Source organism: Chanodichthys erythropterus, chromosome 12 (assembly GCF_024489055.1).
Source record: "Chanodichthys erythropterus isolate Z2021 chromosome 12, ASM2448905v1, whole genome shotgun sequence".
Taxonomy (NCBI): domain Eukaryota; kingdom Metazoa; phylum Chordata; class Actinopteri; order Cypriniformes; family Xenocyprididae; genus Chanodichthys; species Chanodichthys erythropterus.
The window spans coordinates 54688351-54712603 of NC_090232.1; the positions used below are offsets into that span (position 1 = coordinate 54688351).

The following is a 24253-nucleotide window of genomic DNA, read 5'->3' on the forward strand; positions in this document are numbered from 1 at the left end:
CCAAACAGTCCAAGAGTTGTCATGACAGAAAAGTTGTTAAAAAAGTGACGTTTCTGGTCAGGTATGAATGGCTTCTTCCTTCTTACCTTTCAATCGTGCCAACTAGCCATCTTTCTAACCTGCTGGCTTTAAGCAACTCTCAACTCTTTCTTTTTATTTTTTTTCTTTGTGAAAAGCAACACAGTCTTGTCTTGTGTCCCATCTTTCCACATGCAAAAAAAAAAAAAAAAAAAACTTTCTGATTTTTCCTATCCAAACATTCAATCTGTAAATGCAGACTTGAAGATTGTGTAGACAGTTCAAATCATGTAGGCCACATATAAATGACCTGTCTCTAACTACAAACCTCAGCATCAAAATGGCTGTGACAGTGTAAAATGCAAAAAAAACTATTTTCAAATCCTTTTTGAGCTGTATTCAACTTAAAGTAGTACGATGCTAAACATTCGCTGATTCATTGTGCTCCGATGCTTCCTGAAGCATTGTTTTGAAATCGGCCATCACTTTATAAGTTGTTATTTTGGGGGTTTTTTTGGTGCACCAAAATATTCTCATCACTTTATAATATTAATGTTGAACCACTGTACTCACATGAACTAATTTAAATATGTTTTTAGTACCTTTATGGATCTTGAGAGAGGAAATGTCATTGTTCCCTACGTAAGCCTCACGGAGCCATCGGATTTCAACTAAAATGTCTTAATTTGTGTTCAGAAGATTAACAAAGGACTTATGGGTGTGGAATGGCATGAGGGTAAGTAATAAATGACAGAATTTTCTTTTTTTGGGTGAACTAACCCTTTAACACTGCCAACATAAAAATGTTTTGGTGTCACACTTGCTGTCTACCTAGACACAGTACTTTCAGCTTTAACCAAAATTTATCAGGTTTAAAACACTGCCACAGTATGTAAGACACGGTTAAAACACCTTTAAAATCTTCACAGAACTGTAACACATTAGGCTTTCACTTTATATCTCCTGCTTATACTAAATGAACAGAACTTCTCCCTGTGCTTCAACCTTTTCTAGATTTATTTAAATGAAGTTCTGTAAAACAACAACAATAAAAAATTTGAATAAGAAAAAAAAATGTTGGTGAGTGGCTCATCAGAATAAAAAAAAACACAGAAGTCAATCTCAAATATGAAAATAAGTTTATTGCAGCAATGACAAAGCACACAAAACAACTTGAGTCCAACTGAACTACGCTCAAACCTTTTATATATTCTTTTTTTCATTACCCCTAATGTAAATGAATGAATTAGTTTTTGGGTGAACTTCAATCTCTATGTGACCTGACTGAGTTTGAACAGTTTTGCAAAGTTGAAAAAGATTAGCTGTGTCTAGATGTTTAAAATCAATAAGAAACCTATGATGACTGCATGGAAAATGTAATTGTGGCAGATGTGATTGATGCTGTTTTTGTAATTATTTCTCATATGCAAAGTTTGGGATAGAAAATGACAATTCAAACAAGAAAACATAAGTTAGTAACTATACACACCAGTTTACTGGCCAAAACAGAGAGCCATCTAGCACTTATGCATGTAGTTGAAGACAACTGAAAAGCTTAATATAGATGACATGATCAAAAATGCCATCTGCATTACTCCTGATTTCATAACCTAATTTGAGTATCATATGGTAAGATTAAAGTTTTTGCGATGCCACCATGCAGCTAAATATTTTATACACTTTTGAGATTTAATTCATGACCATTCATGCCAAGAACGTTAACTACAACCATAAAGTTTAAAAAATCATTCCAACTCTGATAGAATAGTAAAGCTCACAATAATTATATTGTTGGGATCACTTTCAGAGTACTTTTTTCATCTGAGGAATGATAAAAACATTGACACCCAATCAAAATCCTTGCTATTTTAAACCACTTCAATTATGACATAACTGCAGCATACAGTTAAAATAAATAAACAACATTATCATTCTTTGATTTACATGCACGCTAGTTATCATTATAGTTATATTTCTTGGAGTAAACAAGCCTTTAATCATGAGTTCTGTCTTTTCTCATATAACTCTGTCCTCATTCATTCATGTTCATCTCTAAATGTAGCATTGTTTCGGCTGTTTATTGGGATGTTTTAACCCCGAACACCTGATAAAACATCCCTGCAGCCTTGGACAGATGTTTGCAAGAAATGAATTTATCTCTCAGTTTTTGATGGATGTGCATCTAGTTTTAATCTGACACAGATACACTGAAGAGTTCAAATAAACCCTAAATCCAGCATAGAGGGGTTCAGTGAATGTGGTGTTGAATGTGTATAAGTGTGTGAGTGAGTGTGTATCAGAGACACTGTAGAAGGACAGAGTGCCGGCCAAAACGTCCAGATAGACACCTACTCTGTTAGAAAAGGGTGGAGGGGCTGGTATGCTAGTTAGCTTTTTAATGTGCCAGACAGAGAATTTGTAATCAGAGCAGATCAGAGTCCAGGATTTGTCATTGGATCCAAACCCCCAGACACTTCTTCCTTTCTCGTTGACTCCTTTATAAGTCACTGATATATCTGCATTATATCCGCTCCATTCAGCCTCCCAGTAACAGCGTCCAGTCAAACTCTCTCCACACAGAACCTGTTCACAGATCTTAAATCTCTCTAGATGATCAGGATATGGCTGATGCCCATACACATATGTGACCTTCCTGTTCTCATCAGACAGAATGAGACGAGAGTGTGCTGTGTTTGGATCCAGTGTGCGATCACAGTAATCTGTACACATAACGAGAGAAACATTCATAACACAACAGCAACAACAAAAAAAAAATCACTCAGAGTGTGCATGTATGTAGACGTACACTTTTGTAATCCTGCTTTCATCCTGATCTCTCCTCCATGATCCACGCTATAAACACAAACACACATTAATGAAGATATGCATCATGCACACATACATGTTACGCATGTCAGAATTAATCTTTGACATACTTGAGTATCTGCAGTGAGCAGTTTGGATCCTTTATTTTGTCATTCAGCAGCTTGACTCCTGAATCTCCTGGGTGATTGTAGCTCAGATCCAGCTCTCTCAGGTGTAAGGGGTTTAAACTCAGAGCTGAAGACACATAACCACAGCCTTCCTCTGTCACCATACAGCCAGACAGCCTACACACACACACACACACACACACACACACACACACACACACACACACACACACACACACACTTGTATATATTGTTTCATAAACATAATGGTTTTTATACTGTACAAACTGTATATTCTATCCCCCTACACTACCCCTACCCCCAAATCTACCCATCACTGTCTGCATTTTTTGAATTTAAAAGAAACACAGTTTAGTATGTTTTTAAAGCCATTTGGTTTATGTTGTAATACCCATTTTATTATACACATTTGTGTCTTCATAAATCATATATACAAGAAAACACACACACAATCAGGTAATGTAAAAAGGGTTTCCCAAATGGTGAACTGCTTATGTCTATAGCTTGTGTTACAGATACAGATACAAACATGGATGGAGAGATTGATTGCAGACATTTATAATGCTGTCCGCAGAGGAGGCTCGAACCCATTCTTATATAGTATTGCACATAATGATGATTGACATGACTGAATGTTTAGGCTCCTCCCGAACCTGCATTTGGAACTTCATTAAATACCTCAGCATCTGTAGCTGACAGTTTGGGCTCTTCAGTCCATCAGAGAGCAGCTTCACTCCCGAATCCTGCAGGTCATTGTTACTCAGATCCAGCTCTCTCAGGACACAGTCTGAGGATTGTAGAGCTGATGACAAACTCTCACAGCACTGATCAGTAAGATTGCAACATGGTAATCTAATAAAAAAAATTAAAACAAAGTGATGTATAGTGAAAAAAATCATTTACAAATTAGAAGTACTTTGAAAACAGACAATATCTTTCATATTTTGTTCCTTAAGGCGAAAACACTGTTTTTCACGCATCTGTCAATTTTGAGATTTTGGGCTTTTTGGCTTTTCATAAAGCATTTTTTTTTCAGACTAGCTGAAAGAAAAGTGTAACTTTTATAGCACTTTATCTATTTGTGTCTGTAGATTTCAATAACAGTACATATGTTTAAAGGGCATTATCTCAAAATGAGTTTTTTTCCCTCCTGCACTAAGTCACAAATCTCCACTTCAGAAGCCCTTACATACACTAAACTTTACAGTTTTATTCAAATCTATAATGTGAAGGTTTTTACAGAGGGGTTTGTTCACATATTTTGCCAGATTTTATACATTTCTTTCCTATGAAATGGTGATTTTTTCCTGGCTGTTGACAGTGATAAAAATCTAGAAATGTATGCAAATTAGTGGATATTTAATTAGATATGCCTCATTTGCATATTTAAACAACATTTCAGAAAACTTGTCATACAAAAAGATGTACAATTCCTAATGTAATCAATCGACTGGGGAAGTATGGTGATATCAATTTGTTTTTTCTTGTTTGTTTGTTTTTTTGTTGTTTTTATCCTATTCACCTGGGGTGTCTTGCCTTAAATTGTATAACTCCTGATATACACATAATAAAAATGTACACAGAATAAGGAATTTGATTGCTTTTGATTGTAATTACTCAATGGTGTTCTGTGATGATATACAGTTGTATATTGACCTTTCACTGAGACAACAATCACATTTAAAGTTTAGTTATTTCTGACATACAGTAGCTGTGATAATTTCTTATCTCTCATTACACTCCAAACTGTCTCTGCTCACGTAATAAAATTTGCACTCCAATTAATATTTCATGTTCATATATTTTTTAGGTAATTATGTAATAAGCAGGATCATGTATGATCAGTCTGCCATTACTGCAAAATAAATTATTTCAGTGTGATAGTGTGATATTCACACTACTTCACACTAGGGTCCTGATTATCCTGTGTTGCAACAATGACCAGATGACATACATTATCCTATTACTCATGAAATGCTTAAAAAAATAAAAATAAATAAAAAATGAATGACTCAATGTGAAAATCAAACCTCAGTATCTGCAGTTGACAGTTTGGGCTCTTCAGACCATGAGAGAGCAGCTTCACTGCTGAATCCTGCAGGTCATTGTTACTCAGATCCAGCTCTCTCATGACAGAGTTTGAGGAAAGTAGAATAGATGACAAACTCTCACAACACTGACCAGTAAGATTACAGGACTGTAAACTGTGGAAAACAAAAACTGTTATCAGTGTTGGACAGATACCCTAATATAATATCACTCCAGTAAAATAACTCTTTTTAAATTTACACTTAAAAGCATAATTTATACTTTTAAATAAAACTTGATTTACTAATCAATGTACTTAAGTATTAAAAGTAAAATGTCCTTATCACTTCATTAAACATCACTGTTTATGTCACAAGGTCAAGGGCAGTTTACCCAACATTTTATGTACCAATCAATTAATGCTATTAATTTCATTAATTTATACAAGTAAATATTATTTTAAAAAGGAAAAAAAACAAAACTTGATAACAGAGATTCATTAATCGGCTAAATGAACCAGCTAAATGTCAAATATTTCTAAGAATTGTTGGAACCGAACTACGCAGCAAGGTAGATCTCTGGGAAGAGGATTGGGCACCCTTGCTCTACAGTGTCGCCCAGGTCACCTCTGTAAAATTAGTGACCAATTAAAATGACTAACCATTTATGGAAATAAATGTAGAGATGACTCTTACAGTGCTCTCCTTGTGTTTTTGATCACTGGTAGCAGTCTCATCAGTGCTTCGTCGGATCTTCTGTATTTCTGCAGTTCAAACATCTCTTTAGTCTCTTCTGACATCAGCAGTAGAAACACCAGAGCTGACCATTGAGCAGAGGAAAGATTCTGTGCTGAAAGATTTCCTGAGTTCAGATTATTCTGGATGTCCTCCATAAAGTCATCGTTCAGTTCATTCAGACAGTGGAAGAGGTTGATGGTTCTCTCTACTGATTTCTCCTTCTCTATTTTCTTTTTGATATAATCAGCAGTATATTTGACATTCTCTGATTTCAGATCCAGTGCTGGCAGCAGTTCCTTCAGGTCACTCTGATTGGACTCCACTGATAGACCCAAGAGGAACCGGAGGAAAAGGTCCAGATGCCCATTATTGCTCTGCAAAGCCTTGTTGATCACAACCTTATGCAAGTCAAATAATGACTTTTTGAAGATACCCCATTTCAGTTTTTCTGTCCAGGATTGAAGAAATACAAATGTACTTCTAGAACATTTGTATTTGAAAAACACATAGAGAGCAGCAAGGAACTCCTGGACACTTAGATGTATGAAGCTGTAAACGCTTCTCATTGAAACAGCCTTGTCCTTCTGAAAGATCTGAGTGCATAACCCAGAAAACACTGACCCTTCACTGACATCCAGTCCACACTCCTCAAGATCTTCTTTGTAGAAAATCAGATTACCTTTCTGTAGCTGTTTAAATGCCAATTTCCCAAGTTTCAGAATAATCTGCTCAAAAGACTTGGCTTTGGGATTAAGTTCAAGATCATCGCAGTATTTTTTCATCTTTTGCTCCTGAGAAAGTAAGAAGTTTGTGTACATCCCTGTGAGAGTTGTTGGTACTTTGTCATTGCTCTCTTGAATCAGTAGAGGCTGAAGAACAGTAAGAGAGATCCAGCAGAAGACAGGGATGTGGCACATGATGTACAGGCTCCTGGATTTCCTGATGTGACGGATAATGTTTTCAGAAACCCCAGGACTGTTTTTGATGAAGTACTGTTCTTTTTGCTCATCATTGAATCCTCGCACCTCTGTCACCTGATCAATGTAATCTCGGGGTATGAGACCGGCTGCTGCAGGTCTGGATGTGATCCAGATGAGAGCAGAGGAAACCAGATGAGCCTTGACCAGGTTTGTAACTATCTTACTCACTGTTGTTTTTTCATGTACATCTGTTAATCCATCACTCTCATCAAATTTCAATGGGAAGCGACATTCATCCAGCCCATCAAAGATGAACATGACCTTACAGTCACCTTTAGGAAGAGAAGGCAGTTCTTCTGGACCACTAAAGAAGCATTCATGAAGCAGATCCATGAGACTGCAGTTCTTTGTAATCATATTCAGTTTACGGAATGGGAGAGGAAATATGAAGAGTATATTCTGATTTTCATTTCCTTCAGCCCAGTCAAGAATGAATTTATTGACAGAGACAGTTTTTCCCACCCCTGTGATTCCCATCGTCAGCACTTTTTTGTTTTGTCGACCCATATAGTCTTTGAATATGTCATTGCACTGGATCGCTGAGTCCTTCGCAGTAAATTGGCTGTTATTTAGTTCAATCCGTCTCACCTCATGGTCACTCACTATTCCTCCAGTCTCATTCTCCACCACATATAGATCAGTGTAAATATCATTCAGGTACTGCCGATGACCTGTCTGGGAATTACCAACCAATATCCGCTTGTAGTCTTCTTGTAATTTGTTCTTCAGTCTGAGGCTGATCATTCTGTAATGATGATCAGCCTTACTGTCTTCTGCCATTGAACCTTTAAGAAAGAGGAAAACAAAATAAACCAAAGAGTAAACAATCTCAAAATACTGAGTTTAGAACTATGAACTGTTTGGAATGAAATGTTTGTTAATAAATGTGGTTATTTTATTTTTAAACAATATAAACTATTGTTACCTGGTCTATGATCTCTCTCTAAAATACATTAACATTCAAAGACACTTGTATAATAAGTATGTATAGTACATGTGCATTTCAGTACTACTATATTACTGCATCCAATTTACAACAATTAATCATACTTGCACGTTTAGTGATGTACTGCAACTCTAAATGAATTTACAGTCTTACACTAATTATGCTTAATAAACAGACAACACATAATGTCATGCATTTCCTTTGGCTCATGACCACAAACTATCTCTCTGCAATACAAATGTACCACTGTACCACTGCAGGAACCTGAATGGGAACTTTTGCAACATATGATTGTTAAATGCATGATGAACAAAAAAGTGAGAAAGAAGAAGAGCCAACAGCTTCTAGAGAAAGAAATATGTACCAACCATTTCCCCAAACTTTTAAGGTGAAGCCATTCCATGTGCATTTCCAACTAAATAAAACTTATTGCTTTAACATTTAAAAATTAAGACAGCCATAAATATTTCTATTGTAATTTTACAGATTTACTGTGAATGAATTTATATGTCTATAATATTGTTAATTTATTATTATTATTAATAATAATAATAATAATAATAATTATTATTATTATTATTATCATGTCATATAAAAAGATAACTTTTGGCCATATTTTGCACCCCTATCAACATGCACAGCAAACTTGGAGTTTCTTTGTTAATTAATATTTATATTTTTGTTCATTGTCTCTCTGATATTTCACAAACCATATTACAATATGAACATAGACTGTAGTGCTGCTATTTAATAGACAGTCCAAAGATTTATGTGAGTGTGGGCTCTGTAAAGAGCTGCAGCCTTGCAGAAGGGATGTTATGTCCCACTAAATTAACATATTCGATCGACCACTGTTGTGCTTAACCCTGTAATTGTTGCTAACATATTTTTCTTACCTACCCAAACTAAAGACCATATGACTAAAATATGAATAAACCACAATCTGGGGTAAATAAATATTTCTCCATAAAGACAGTAGTCATTATTTACCCCAGATCTGTTTTGGAGCAGCTCCAACAGTGGCAGAAGTATTCATATTGCTCTCAGCCTGAACTGTGAAAGAGAAAGATGAAACAAAATTAACATGCAGTAACATAAATGACACAAACACATTGGCAAAGCAAGAGTTTAAGTGAAAACCCATCTATTACTTTGTTCTCTATATTGAGACAATACACTTGTAAAGCTTTCAGCTACCTTCTTTGTGTTTGTTTTCTAACTGTTCAGCCAGAAGGTTCTGGTTCATCCTCCTCAGGATGTTCACTGTGATCTTCACAGCTTCTTCTGATCCAAAACTTGCCACCATCTTATCCACTGTGTCTAAGACATCTGTGTTCTCCATCTCAGATGTTGAAACATACTCATGATTCTTCAAGTACCACTGAAACTCTTTCAGATCATCTTTCACCAGTTCCTTCAGTGAGTTCACAAGTAGCTCTTTAACAGATGCCATTGTTCTTCAAGGATTAAATTCTGCAGGACAAAAGAAAAATCTTAACATGTGGATCTGTGTGCACAAATGTTATATTTATTATAAAATGTCTTCTGCAATGAGATCGGGTCATGAGTGATTGACATTGAGATGTGCAATGTTGCTGTGGACAGATTTAATAATGAAGAACATGATCTAAACATAATAGTTGAATGAAATAAAGGTTGCAAAATGAATGCATGTCTGTCGTTAAAACAGCAAATGAGTAGACACTTGTCCCACAGGAATAGGGCCACTGATAGTTATCAGCTTGACAAAATTCCTTTTCAGAAAAAAAAAAGGTTCGAAATATAATTAATTAGTTTATTTCATGTTTTAAGTTATAGAATATTATTCATCTATTGGGGGAAAATATAGTTTACAGGCACAGAGTTGGACTTTCTCCATGTTTTTCAGTTGTACGCAACAGCAAGAGAAAAAAAAACCATATGTAGAATAAATAGCCTCGGACACCAAAGTTAGACAGTTTTACTGGAACTGGACTGAAAAATCCATGTGCATCTCTACTGGCAGGGTTTTGCTGGTGAGAGCAGGGCAAGGTTATGTTATATCTTATTATATTAATTAGGTTATAACTTATTATATTAAAGTATATCTACTGAAGTATAAGAAACAATCAAAGGTATATTCAGAGACTGGAATCAGTGCCTGAAGCAAGTCAACTCATTAGTGTTTTATGCTCAGAATGTTAGGTCATGTATTTAATGACATCAGTTGTAACTTGTAAAGTGTCCAAAGTCCTTTCAGCATAACCTTTGTTGCCCATATGGTTAAGTAGATACACACACTCTCACACACACGTTTTACATTTTTTGCATCCTCTGGTAAATATGAGTAAATACACTGGGTAAATAAGTCGAGTGAAAAGCAAAGATTGCAGAAAGGCAGGGTCACTGCAAAAAGAAAAAAAAAAAGAAAAAATGATGTTTGAAACAATTCACAGGAATGCAGAGGTTCAACAATTTCACAGAACCGATGAGTGATTGTTGATGGACACTCTAAATGCAGGAATAAAGAAAAAAAGATAAATCAACTCAATGTTTACTGATAAATGTGGAATATATGAGAAAGACATTGATAATTGATTAGATAAAACAATTGTTTACTAGTGGAGAATGTAAAAGAAATCTGCTGATTCTTAATTCTTCCTAACAAAACATTGAATCAGAAATTGAATTTACCTAATGACCTTGAATAATGATAATTGTCTATGTTTCTTGTTCTGTGAACTGTCATCTTGAGCAGAAGCTCTGAAGCTTCTATCACTCATGGATTTCCATAAAGGACTTTGAGCACCAAGTGTTTTTTTTTTTTCATCTTAACTTAAGTTAAACCCCACCCACTTTTGGAAAACATTACATAACATGATCCAGTAAATTAAAGTACACAGGTGAGCAAATGTCCTATCTTAGGTTTTTATGAAAAGATTGTGTCCCTGTAATCCAGGGATTTTTAAACTGTTTCTGGAACCTCACCAGCACATTTTAAATGTTCTTATTGGGGAGACTCATCTCAGGTCATGTCTATGATCAGCCGAGGAGTTCATTCAGCCAGGCTCAATAAGAGAAACTTCTGATATGCGCAGTCTTGAGGAGGATCCAGGATCAGTGTGGAAACACATGCAGCAGTAAAAGTGTGATGTTAATTCTCCATAGAAACGACACGCCAACACTGGCGTCCTGTTTAGTGTTTCTCAGAGTGAGCAGCTCTTTCAGCTTAATTATCTGTTCTTTCACAGCAAGAAACAAACTCAAGGTTTAATATATGATGGTTTTCAAAGAGGTATGATTGTATTTCCTCTCTATTCCACTATTTCTCATTTAAACAAAAGTGTTTGTTTTTTTGTTTTTTTTACCTGAATTAAATTGCAGTATTTAAGTCAATGTGTTGCTTGTGGAATGTAAGAGTGAAAACCAGATAATCTAAAATTATGACAAAACAATGAATGAGGGAAAAAAAAGACCTTTATTACAGAAAGATCCAAACTTTAGAATCCTATTTTATCTGTTTAGAATCCTATCTTAAGTGCATTATATGCATTAACTACAGATAGGGAAAGGGGTATTACAGAGCATCCTAACTTGACAAAAAATCCTAAAAACTGTCTTAAATTTTGGCCAACCCCACTGGTGTCCTAACTTCAAGATTATTTGAAAGCCAACTGTAAAAATCACATAACAATAGCCCTGTCTGAGAATGGTGTCACATTTATTAATGATACAAACTAAAGACCAGCAATGTTTGATGGTGGAAATACTTTTTGAACACCCAAATGATGTGCTGCACTTTGACGACAAAACACTGATAAATAATTACATACTCCAATAAAATATAGTGATAGGCTTTGCCTTTTCTACCAAGCTTATCAAAACGTCTCTTTCTGCAGTCCTTAATTAAAAGCACACTTATTTAGTTTCTCCATTTTAATCTCTAACTTCACAGCTGCTTGCATGTTGTTGATTGCTTGGTAACAGACATGAGAGTTGATTACTGAACTCGACTGAGTGGTTTAAGATTTCTGAACTATGAGATTTTGTAAGATAGGATAAGAATCCTAAATCAGGTTAAGATTTGCTTCTGTAATATGAATTTGTGAAAAATCCTAAATTCACTTTTTAAATGAAGACATAAGATAGGAAGTTTCTGTAATGCGCCACCAGGTGAAGAACAGAAAGTGAGATTTACAGAGAATGAGCTGCTCTCTGTTAATCACGAAACACAAGAAACTGCAGTATCAAACAGTTGAGAAACATTGCAAATTCAAATGGAGTAAAAAAAGTTCTCTCCTTTTCTCTACTAAATATGCTGAAGCTCAAACTTTTTGATCAGTATTATTTTTTATATTACTGCATTTCGTTAGATCAAATGGATTTCTGAAAAAATAATAATAAAAAAAATAAATAAAAAAATTGTTGCCAAGGAATCAGAGGGGGAAAAATTATTTCTAGCCCTTACAGTTCTAAATGTCTATTCAATGTGTAGAAAGTGTTTAACTATGTGAATTGTTCATATATCACAACTATTCAGTGTTTTCAAACACATAATGTTTATTTGAGGTTTCAGACATAGACATTAAAATGAATTACTTAAAAAAAAAAAAAAATTATTTTAAATTCAAATTCATACACAAATGCCTTTAGAAGCTGCATTGCTATCCTTTATATCCAATTATAAATTGACGTTTAAATTATAAATAAATGTTAAATAAAAAGTGTTTTATTCATATCAGATACAGATGTATATGAAACAATAAAGTTTACTCTATTCTTCTCCCAGTTCGCCGGGCACTTATCCTACTTTTATGTATTTCGGGGAAAATGGTGGAAATTTACGTGATGTAAATCTGACAGATCCTCTGAATTGAGGTGCAAACTCATGGCGCGTTATAGGCTATCAACTAACATGATCATTAAAGGTGTTTAAATGACACAACACATTCACTTCCACATATTTGACATTCGGACAATTCATTATATATTCAATATTTTGAATAAAAAGGAAAAATAAAATAATGATTTAGTAGACAAAGTTGCACACAGGTAAGATGTATTGTCCATTAGGGTCCTCTGAAGTCCCAGTTGTCCAGGTATTTTTGAACTGTTCCTGGAGCCTCACCAGCACAGATGGTGGAGTAACTCTAGCAGAGGAGTTAATTCAGCCGGGTTCAATAAGAGAAACATCTGAAATGTGCTGAGGATGATCCAGGATCAGTGTGGAAACCCTTGCTGCAGTCAAAGTGTGACGTTAACTCACTCTCCATAGAAACGACACACCCACGTGTTTTCAGATAGTGAGTGAGACTTCCGGCTTATCTGTTGTTCCACAGCAGGAAGTTTTAATATATGACGGTTTTCAAGAGGTACGATCTCATTTTCTCTGTTTCACTTATGAAAGAAATATTTCTCTATTCAAAAAAAGTGATTTTCTGCATGAATGTTTACATATACAGAACACACAAAATACTTTTTCTGATTCAATCTCCTACTATTTGCTCAGTATTTAAGTCAATGTGTTATATGTGGAATATTAAAGTGACAGCCAGAGAATCTCAAATTATGACAAAAAGACGCATAATTAAAAAAAGACCAGTGAAGGACAGAAAGTGAGATTTACAAAGAATGAGTTGCTCTCTGCTGATCACAAAACACAAGAATCTGCAGTAGCAAACAGTTGAGAAACAAACTCAAACTTAAATGATTAGCCAATAGAGGTTCTCTTTTTCTCTGCTAAAATGCTGATGTAGTAAAGTTGTGTAAGATTATCAAATTGCTGGTATTTTAAACAGGATTATTACACCACGGCTCTTTGACTGGTCAAAATGGTTAGACAGTAAATCTGCAGTTGGGTGAATGCAACATAGTATTTACAGTTAAATATTGAAACAAAAAGAGTCTTTTAATGAAACAGAACCAGATTAATAACCATCATGATATTGATATATAAATTAATGTTGGAGTGTATGCTTTGTCTGGCAAGTTGTTTTCTATTTTAAAAATCTACAAATAAATTATAATAAATGAATTAAATAAATATATTATATAATAAATTAAATACTAATAAATTAATTTAATTAACTAAAGTATTTTAAAGTAAAAAGTAAACACTTATCTTAGCTTTTTAAATCAACTTTTAAAATTTCTCATTTTAGTATTGTAAAGAATGTTGTAGAGAAACTGGTCAAACCGGTCATAACCACATTCAAATTGTTCTGATTATGTAAGACTCTCGGACACGGCAGATGGTAAGCTAAAACCAAAATCCTGAAACCTGAAACCTTTCACCTTTTCAGCAGTGGTTGGACATTTAATTATAGTGATGTTATTCACTGAAAAAACACATGCAGGTTTGGAATGACAATGATGGTGGGAAAATTATAAAATAAATGTATTTATTTATTTATTTTGGTGAACAGTACTTCTAGAAAATGCTGCCTTATCTGTTACATGTCATTGAAGGTTTAAAAAAGGAAAGTTAAATGTATGTGCATATGATTGAGAATTGTAAAAATACCCATTTTCAATCATTATGGAAAGATGTACACAAGTCATGATGACATATGACTTTGTACTTGGAGTAAAACGTCCCCTAAAATAATACTTTAATTGTGAAGCACTTTTACTCAAATACTGTCATACCCTAATAAATAACGCCATCTGAAATAAGTTAAAATAATTCTAAAATAAATAATTCAAACTCACACATACCCACCAAATAAGGTCAGTCATTGCCCCAATATGTAAGGAGTAAGTGTAAATTCAATGGTCTGATATGAGGCAGAATCTCCCTGTCAGGGTTTGTTTTGCAATAATAATATAAAGTCATATTACACAAGACTATAGGATACAGTTCAACTGTTCATATGCAGTGAACCTGTCAGGATTTTAAACAACCAATCAAATCCAAAACACCCAATGACTCACAGATCCATTCAGTATACATAAAAAAACACTGGAGAAATTCATTGAAATGTCAAAGAAATTGTAAATGTAGATTTACAAGACTGAGTACACAGTTCAGATAATGTTGGCTAACTCTATATGATAACGTCTTTAACTACAAAACTCCAGTAAAGCTGGGACAATATGTAAAATGTAAAAATAATATTAAAAAACACTGATTGGCTTATTCAATTGAAATGTGTCCTCAGTTCACATATGCTGAGTGTTTTTTGCCGTTTTCAGGTACAGGACCATGAAGGAAACATTAAATGAATTGGCCCAGCTGAGAGACTCTGGGTTCGGTCAACCCTGGCCCAGACATGGACTCAAACTCCTCTACTGGTTCGCCAATGACTGTTTTTCTTTTAGCAATGACAATGTCATGATCTCTGAATGTGACCCAGCTGACGGAGACTTTGGTTTTCACCTTTTTGAGAACAGATATGACGAAAATGGGGAAAAACTTCTTCCAGACATAGACTTCCCTTACTATGTGGTTGGCAATCTAAATTCACCAGGAGCTGAAGAACTTCCTGATTATGTCTCAGAAGACAATTCTCCTGACCTTCACAACAGCAACACAGACCGCATCATTGTCAGTCTCTATGATGAGGAGTGCTTTCAGAGAGTTTATGTGACTCAACACCATGACCGATCAAACTACAATCCAAACGCCACTTACCCAATCTCCAGAGGCCTTCTCATGATCATCAGGAGGATGAGTTTAGAGGACTTTCTGGAGGAGATGGGTTATTTTACATACATACAGCCTTTCTACCCAATGCCTGTCATCAATTACAGTCCTCAAACTACAAACACATTCAGTCTAGATTTACCTGCGGTCACTCCATCATCCAGTGATTCAGATGACAGCGAGTCTCCTGAAACAAAGAACAATGACACCAAAATCCAGATGGATGATGACACGTCTTCACTCAACTCCTCAGAGAACTTACCCGAGAGGAAGGGATTTTGGGAAAGTATCTGCACCATACTTTAAAACAAAATATTGTACACTGCTGCAGTCAAATGCTTTGGAAATTCTCCACAAGGTGTGTGTTCAAGCGATTTTGACTGGACTCATTAGACATTTTCATGTCTCTTTCCCTTGCCAACAAAGACAGAAGCAAATAATGAACATTAACATAATTTTAACTCTCTTGCCACCACAAAGATTGAACTGTGTTTCTGGCGAGCTTTATCACTATTCTTCAACAAGGGAACACAACATGTGTACAAACTGAATTGTAAACTCAAACTCATAAACAGTAATAATTTGTTTTCTGGTTGTGAAAGGCTGCAGAGCATGCTCAGTTTGATCACTAGTATTCAAGATTCAAGAACTGATATTGTCACTATCACTAATATTAACAAATGAGATGTTATGTAAAAGCTTTACAGAAAATTCTCAGTTTTGAACAAAGATTTTAATGAATAATGAAAACACAGAGGGAAAAAAAGCAACCAAAAGTTTGACTGCGCTCAATTATACTGATAATATGACAATAAATAAGGCTCTCTACAATAAAGAAAAGCATGCAAGACACAGAAACTGCTCAATTCTGCTGAATTAAATGTTTGTGTTTGCATAAAAATAAGCATTACTCAGTTCAAAGCTTGTAGACAGCATCACTAGCTGCATGTACATGGACCCTAATAATGTAATCCGTTTGAATATAATGATTATAATGCCTTCTATTTGCCACACGCTCATGTCAGGTAGAGGTGCTATAGCTCAGGATCTGTGAATGATCATAATTCGTGCATATTCCTTTATCCTGATTCACTGATTCTGATGGCAATATAAAGAATATACTCCAAAAATCTTTTGTGTAGCGGACCCCATCTGAATGATGGCCGAAACTTTACTGACTTTCATGATTTATTATTGTACATTCTCCTTCATTACTGCCCATTTCAGGGGTGCAAAATGAGTCTGTTCCCGCCCCGATAGAAAAGCAAAACGTGATTGGTTGTAGCGAGAGTGTGCTGCGATTGGTCACCGTAATGTGGCCGTTACCTGATTAGCTTGAGTAGCCGGTGGGTCGAATAAACCTATTTGTGGATTTGTCTGCAGTCGTGACGCTAGAATTGTTTGAGAATCCACAAATGCACAGAAAGAGATCCACAGATGTACTGGCGGTGATTGACAAATAAATGCAGGCAGAGTTGTGCTTGTGACATAAAAACATATTTGTGAATAAGTTTTTTTATTAGCAAATCTCATTTTATATATTTGTAAATTTAATATTTTATTGTGAAACTCCTAACATATATTTGTTGATCTTATTCTATTCATTTGTGCATACCATTATTTTTTGTGAATCTCTTAACATATATTTGTGGATCATAATCTATCCCTGGATAGCATGGTGACATTGATACAATGTTGATGTTTTGATCCAAACCATCATTTTGGTTGAGATTGAAATTTCAATGTTTAATGTTCAACATTGAAATTTTGATGAAAGTCAACAGCACACATGGGTGGTGTGACGAGCAGGGCGGGCGAGAGCCGTGAGGGAACGGCGCAAGGCCAGTGACGCGAGTGTTAATGATCTTCACCTGTGAGGCACACCGGCCTCGAGTCCCTCACGGAGGAGCTCCGGGAGCATAAAAGGAGGAGCGACGACAGTGAAGGACGAGAGAGGACCAGGCCTGGACATACGCGAGGGTTCGTTTTGTTCTTTGTCTATTTTGGTATTAAAACTTTGTTTGAACGTTCGCCGGTTCCCACCTTCCCTTCTTCCCGTTTACGAAAAATGAGAAGCACCCTCTTGATAAACGTGACAGTCACTGTGTTCCATTCGGAAGGGCTCATCCCTATGCCCTAATCCTTTCAAAGGGTTTACCCTCCGGAGTGAGAGCTTCAAAGGGATGGTGTAGTGGTCAGAAAAACTCTTCTTTTGGAACGCACAAGGAAATGTCTTTGTCGCACATTTTGTACACTGGTTAACAGTGCAAAAAAGCACGTATTTTGTTTAATGTTAGTTTTTTTATTTATTTACGTTAAATATAATGTACATTGTGTCTATGTATTTGAGACATTTGAATGGACTGATAAAGGGATCTGTTAAGTACAATATCATTTTACCCATAATAATGTACCAAATCTAACTTGTATAAATATTACAGTAGTATAGAAAAATACTATACATACATTTATAGGTAAAATCAAACTCCAAACCCTGTGCAAATGTAACGGGGTATTTAGCCCGTCTTGTAGAGGGAATTTGTTAGAGCTGCCCTGGAAGACTGAATAACGAAAGGATCTTAGTCCCCGTTTTCAGTGCTTTTAGTCTTGTTATATACTAATGTATATATGTTGTGTACTACTTTATTGAGATGCACTCTACTGACCGACAAGGCTTCAGTTAGAGTAATGTCACGAGATGGCTTCCTGAAGTAAAAGTATATGTGAGACACAGTCTAAAATACTCCTCCCTTCCCTGATCTAATAAAGTAGGTAAGATGCCCTATACTCCCTGACAGCTTTCAACCAAAAGAAAGTACAAAAAGTACACCACAAGGTGGTGTACACCTACAAAAGTACAAAAATTAAACAGGACTTATTTTTTGTGTATATTTTCCTTCCTTGTAATGCAGTGTTACTTTAATTTAAATAATCAGTAAATAAAAGCAAATAATAATAATAAAAAAATACAGTCTTTGAGTTCTCTTTTAAACTCACTAGGCCACAATCACCTTCAATGTAAAAGTTATTGACTTTTAACTTAGACAATAGTCAAACCCAATGGAAAACACCTGTAATTTTTGGGGCATCCATTTTGAGGGTTATGTTTAAGGCAAGCGCGAGCTCCGTGGGTGGAGAGCGCACGATTTAAAGGGACCGCAACCTGAATCGGCGCATTTCTAATTATGCCCCAAAATAGGCAGTTAAAAAAATTAATTAAAAAAAATCTATGGGTTGTTTTAAGCTGAAACTTCACAGACACATTCAGGAGACACCTTAGACTTATATTACATCTTGTAAAAAAACATTCGATGGCACCTTTAAAACGTGACAAATGTCTTCAATCGTCGTCAATGAAAAACTGTACTTTAGAAGAAGCACTTACAGTTCTCGTAGTCTTCACAAAGCATTACTGCGTCACAGATCAATGCAATGCAATACACGGAGCAAAACGTCACAAAAAATCCATTGACGAAATGTGGGACACCGTTCACAAAAACACTTGATGCTGTCATCCTTTAGTCGACTAAAGCCCTGATAATCACTACCGAACGAGCTTCTCGAACACGACGCAACACCAACTTTCTCTTTGTGACACTCTCAAACTCAGCGCTCCTCTCCTCTCTCTCTCGCAGCATGGTATGTCCAACCCTTAATCTTGTTAGAATAGTTTCCTCTTTAGTATTTCTCCTTTTCTTCCTCACCCCTCCTACTTCCCGTTGTATTTCATAAAGCTGACGTCCTGTATTTGCTGTATCCCATTTTTGTTGCCACTCCTTAGTGGTATATGCTTTAATTACTGCTTTTGCTAAGTGAGATATTCATGATGTCCTCATTTTCCAAAGCCTGCTTTGCTAATCCATCAACCTCTTCGTTGCCCTTTATTGAGCTGGTATCCACATAAATATTATCTTGATGTTCATATTCTTAAATCTATACAGATTTTCATATATCTCATGTACTCTGTCCTGTCTACTGTGAGATGTTAATAATTGCAATGACTGTAACGCTGAACATGAATCTGTAGAAAGTATAATCTTTTTGATTCCAGTGTCTTCTATCCACTGTAGTGCAGTTGCTATTGCCATCATCTCTACAGTGTATACTGATCAATGATCTGATGTTCTCCTATTAATAAAGATGTTTAAGGATGGACAACTAAAAGCAAAACCTGTTCTCCCTGTATTAGGATCTTTAGATCCATCAGTATATTCTGGAGTAAATGCTTGATACACAGTTTGTAGTCTATCTTCAACAATATCTGCAATGTCTCCTGATTCTTTAAATACCTTCATTAATTCTAACATATCAAAATCCAAGAACACTGCAGGAAACATCCAAGGTGGAGTTATTGATAACGGTACTGTAGGAATGTATCTTTTCTGACTTAAAACCATTTCTCTTGCTTCTTTGCCACTATTCCATGCAAAACTGGAATAATTTACCTGTAGACATTAGATCCATTACATCATTTGGGTTGTTTAAACAATGTTTAATATCTTACTTAAAGATTGACTGTACATGTTACACTTGAGACTGTCACTGTTTCTGTTTTTGTTTTTTTGTTTTTGTTTTTCCCTCTGTGTGTTGTGTTTGTATTGTTAATTATAATTTCATGATGTTTGTATGTTAAGATTATGTAATTTTGAATGTTGGGACCCCCTCGAAAACGAGATGCTACATCTCAAGGGGTTTATCCTACATAAATACATTTCAAATTAAAACACTTCTGTCTTTCATTTTCCCAGCAAGGAAGGAGTACCTTTACTGTTGAATGGCAGTCTTCTGAATGACCTTGAGGATTTACCCAGTAGTTCATCATTAACTGCTTTCGTCTGATTTGTAATGGCATTTCACCAACCTCTACCTGAAGAGCAGATACAGGAGTCGTTTTAAAAGCACCACAACAAAGTCTCAAATCTTGCACTTGTATCACATCCAGCTTCTTCAATAAAGTTTTTGCTGCTGAGTCATAAACAATACTTCCATAATCTAAAACTGATCTAAGCAATTCTATATAAATTCACTGAAGCTCTACTCGCTCCCCATTTTTAGCCTCTTAGGCATTTCATCACATTTAAAATCTTTTTACATTTAGGAACACCAAAAATAAAAGTCCCCCCCCCCCAAAAAAAAAAAAAAAAATATATATATATATATAATATAATAAATATATATATATATACCTGTTACAAAAAGGATCATGGGGGCCTGAAATGTCCATCAGTTGTACCCTTCGAAATCCTTCATTCTGAAGGCACTTTGGAACGATCCTTCAATATGGCGGCCATGATTGTTTTTACTCCGAAGTGCCCTTCGGAGGGCGATATATCCTGTTTGGAACGCACCGTGATAATATATTGAGTTGTAGTCGATAGGATTATTCCTGACATGGGACTTGATGCTATCCTGTACTTTATCTCCTGCTCCCTGATTACTGCTTCATCATTCATATTCCTGAATCTGTATTACATTTGAGGAATGCAACTAATCTCCATTCTGTTTAGTTTCCATTAAATCTGAAAAAAACCCAAAAAACTACACATTGTGTTTGAGAATGTGACTGACATGACTATTTTGTGATATTTAAACAGATGAAGGTCTACATAAGGTGAATCTACAAGAAATCCTCGCCAGTTTTTTTATTTGAGGGAGGGATTCTAGCAGACCAATCAGAGCACTTGTGGTCTGCATTGAATTGACATGTTGTTACATTTTTGAAGAGGTGCACGTCAGGTTACGTCGTAGATTACGCTTGCTACACACAGCCTACGCTGTAACCACAGCGTACACTCAACACAGAAGTATTATAGCAAATAGTGTTTTTCATGCCAGCTTTTTAAAAATCATCCCGCTGTTTTTAGTGATTGAAATCACTGCAGGTGCTGTATATGTGTCACGAATATGGCTCCCGTGGCTCCTCCTCCGGGCCGCCGGAGGGAGCCATCACCTGAATACTGATCATCTCCCATTCAAACTACGTTTCCCATAGGCCCTCATTCCTAGAACTGATTACGCACACATCTGCACCGCATCACACACACACCTCGCTAAGTCTTGATTTGCCTTGGTGATCATTTCTGAGCGTTTTCTTGTGGACTGTTTATCTGTTAACGTTTTGACTGTTTATTCCCTGTGAACCTCTGCCACCTGCCCTGATCCCTGCTTGTTTACTGGACTCTGTTTGCTTGCCGCCTTCCCTGATCTCTGCCTGTTCCTGTTTATGCCTCTGCCTTTGCCCTGTCTGCATTGCACGTTATTCAATAAAAGCTGCAAATGGATCCTCACTCTGTTGACCCTTCATTACAATATGGATCACTAGTGCGCAAAACTTGCATCTTGTTCACATATTTTTGTTTTTAAGATGGAAAATTGACAGGCTTGTGCTGCAGTTAGGCTGTTTTGCCCTCCAGGGCTGCGTTCAGCTCCGACAAAATGTTGCGAAACATTTTCTAAACGGAAACGGTGGTGGTCCTGTTCTGATGACGCAAGAGATGCAACTATGGCAGCTGAGAAGGACATTCTTTGTGTTCTTGTTGAAGAATTTTCGGAGCCTGATGAAATCGGTGTAAATATGTGTTTAAAGCAAAATACGCTCAATATTACAGTCACTGGCCTTGCCATGCAGAATGAAAGAGAACATCCCGATCGATTGAAGGGATTTGTGGAAACTTCTAATTATTGTGATCCATCATTTGCCTTGCTTTTCAGGATGAAAAGACAAACATTTCAGCTGAAGGATAATCCACTTCTTACCTCCAAGCCTGTGTTATGATCTATATGACCTTATTATTTTTTACTGTGACTATTAGGCTTATCACTATTGCTGATCACTGTTGCGCACCGGTTTGAGCTTAACGTGCCCCTGGGCTCCACGACAGTCATGTGACTGAAAACGATAAATTGTGCATGTAGGTGATTTTGAATTAATATTTCATGTCGATATACAGTGGTTACATACTGTTAAAAGTAATCATGGTATTGATATCTTCAGGGATACAAACAGGTCAAGTCAAAAGTCAAGTCAAATTTATTTATATAGCGCTTTTACAATTGGTAATTGTTTCAAAGCAGCTTTACATATTAGAAGCACAGAAAAAAGGGAAGTGGTTAAAACTGTACAAACAAGCGTGGTAATATGTAACATATACAAGATGGTGCTACATTAAGCCAATGTCGGCTGACTTCCAGGGGTGGAAAAAACCCCCTAGGAGAAAAACCCAGCGTGCTAACACTGGGAAAAAAGTCCTAGGAGGGAAAAAACCCCTTGGAAGATATATATATGTAAATGTATATGGAGATCAAAATCTGAATTGTACATTTTTATTATAGAGATTAAAAATAGATTATATATAAATATATGTAAGCGGATACGGGGATCCTGGGCTACGTTGTAGTCAGGTCCAGACGCAGGTTCTCCATCTGATCTGGATACGGCCTGGATCCAGCACCCGGCAAACCTCAGGATAAGCAGAGAGACAGATATTAGCGTAGATGCCATTCTTATTCTGATGTACAGGTATATCTAGTGTTATAGGAAATGTTCTCGGTTCCGGCCGACCTAATTATTGCAGCGTAACAATCCTTTAACGGATTTGAAAAATGTTAATGTTAAGAGTAAGGGGGAAAAAAGGTGAGAACATTATGTGGGACAGGGACATGCTCCGCACGGAATTCTTTTAAAAGATACTTGCTTTAGATGCTCATTTATTCAGTTACTTTAAGTTTTTGTTTGTTTGTTTGTTTTTAAATAAATCTTTTATTACCTTTTATGTCCAAAACTGCAATTTGCAAAACAAAATTTGTTTACGAAAAAGAATTACATATTGTTGCATCATTTTACCAAAATCAACATTTGATCAAAATCTCATGGTATAAAAGATGAAGTGTTGTACAGGCTATTCAAGACCTTATTGACTGATTAGATCGCAATACTGAACTAAATCTTCTCTTCACCGTTCCCATATCTCAGACCTCAAATACATAAAATATGATTCTTTATAGATGCTTTTTAAAAAGTAAAGAGTACAGGAAACACTCTACAGTACTTATTACACAACCAGTTCTTTATTTACCCTTGTAAGTTCACAAATGCCCTTGTAAAACCCCCCACTCCACAAAAACACCTTCCCGTTATATCTATGCAAATCCCAGAGGTGACCTATTTTGATCTCAAAAAGGTAAGTTGTCACTGAAAGGTGAGGAGTTTGCATCTATGTATCTTTGTAAGACTGTCGACTCTAAAGAACACTGTCAAATTTAACTTTACTGAGTTGAGAGACCCATAGTGGTCAGGAGCATTTCTGTCGTGTTGAGACTTGATTCCTTTGTGTTGTTAAAGCTGCTGTCCGTAACTTTTTATCTGTTCAAAATTTACAAAAATGATAAAATGAGAATGTACAACATGAATCCATTTTCCAAACCATGTTTTTGTCTTACCCTGAATCATTATGGTACACTTATAATAAGTGTTTATATTCAGACTATTTCAGACCGATCTGGTAGGACCTGCTGCAGAGTATCACAGTAACTGCGTGACTCGCCATAGACACGAGAAAAGTAGCTCCGGCTACAATGTTCTTCTGCAAGACACGTGCAGTTCTGTTTATTAACCGCTAGAGGGCCGAAAATCACAGACTGCAGCTTTAACTTATGTTTGCTTTTTAAATTTTGTGTTGTGCACTACTGGGCCATCGTACCTTTCTGCAGTTCAGTCAGCTGAACCAAAGAATATACACTAACAAGAAGCGACACTCAATAGAAAGTTCCATTAAAACACCGGTGCCCAGCAGCGGCCCTGCATTTCCGCCATTTTGGGGTGAAAGCGAGTCATCTGTCCACAAGTTTCTATGGCAATATCAGCTGCTTTTGTTAAAGTGGAACTCAGTAAGATTTGCGAAGCTCCCCCTACAGGTTCCTTCAGTGAATCACACTGTCGTAAATACTCCAAGCGCAGCTCTGGACTA

The 24253-nt window shown here is 36.1% G+C and overlaps 2 protein-coding genes across 2 annotated transcripts; one reads left to right on the top strand and one right to left on the bottom strand.

The window, feature by feature from the left end:
• Positions 1-1170: 1170 nt before the first annotated feature.
• Positions 1171-19183, bottom strand: LOC137031937 (NACHT, LRR and PYD domains-containing protein 3-like). The gene is made up of 9 exons (XM_067403327.1): positions 18673-19183; positions 8861-9136; positions 8654-8716; positions 5696-7502; positions 5003-5176; positions 3651-3824; positions 2955-3128; positions 2825-2871; positions 1171-2738 (listed from the first exon to the last, which is right to left on the bottom strand). The coding sequence occupies exons 2-9, from the start codon at positions 9114-9116 to the stop codon at positions 2179-2181; spliced, it is 3255 nt and encodes a 1084-aa protein (XP_067259428.1). The 5' UTR covers positions 9117-9136; positions 18673-19183; the 3' UTR covers positions 1171-2178.
• Positions 12970-18660, top strand: LOC137031940 (uncharacterized). Its single transcript, XM_067403328.1, has 2 exons — positions 12970-13014; positions 14837-18660. The coding sequence occupies exons 1-2, from the start codon at positions 12998-13000 to the stop codon at positions 15591-15593; spliced, it is 774 nt and encodes a 257-aa protein (XP_067259429.1). The 5' UTR covers positions 12970-12997; the 3' UTR covers positions 15594-18660.
• Positions 19184-24253: the final 5070 nt, after the last annotated feature.

Bases quoted from the DNA above. Each gene is read 5' to 3' on its own strand.
- LOC137031937 (XM_067403327.1), bottom strand. From the start codon at position 9,116: ATGGCATCTGTTAAAGAGCTACTTGTGAACTCACTGAAGGAACTGGTG. The intron at 8,717-8,860 runs GTAGCTGAAAGC...TCTCTTTCACAG, and splicing joins AGAAAACAAACACAAAGAAG to TTCAGGCTGAGAGCAATATG. The intron at 7,503-8,653 runs GTAAATAATGAC...TCTTTCTTAAAG, and splicing joins TGCTCCAAAACAGATCTGGG to GTTCAATGGCAGAAGACAGT.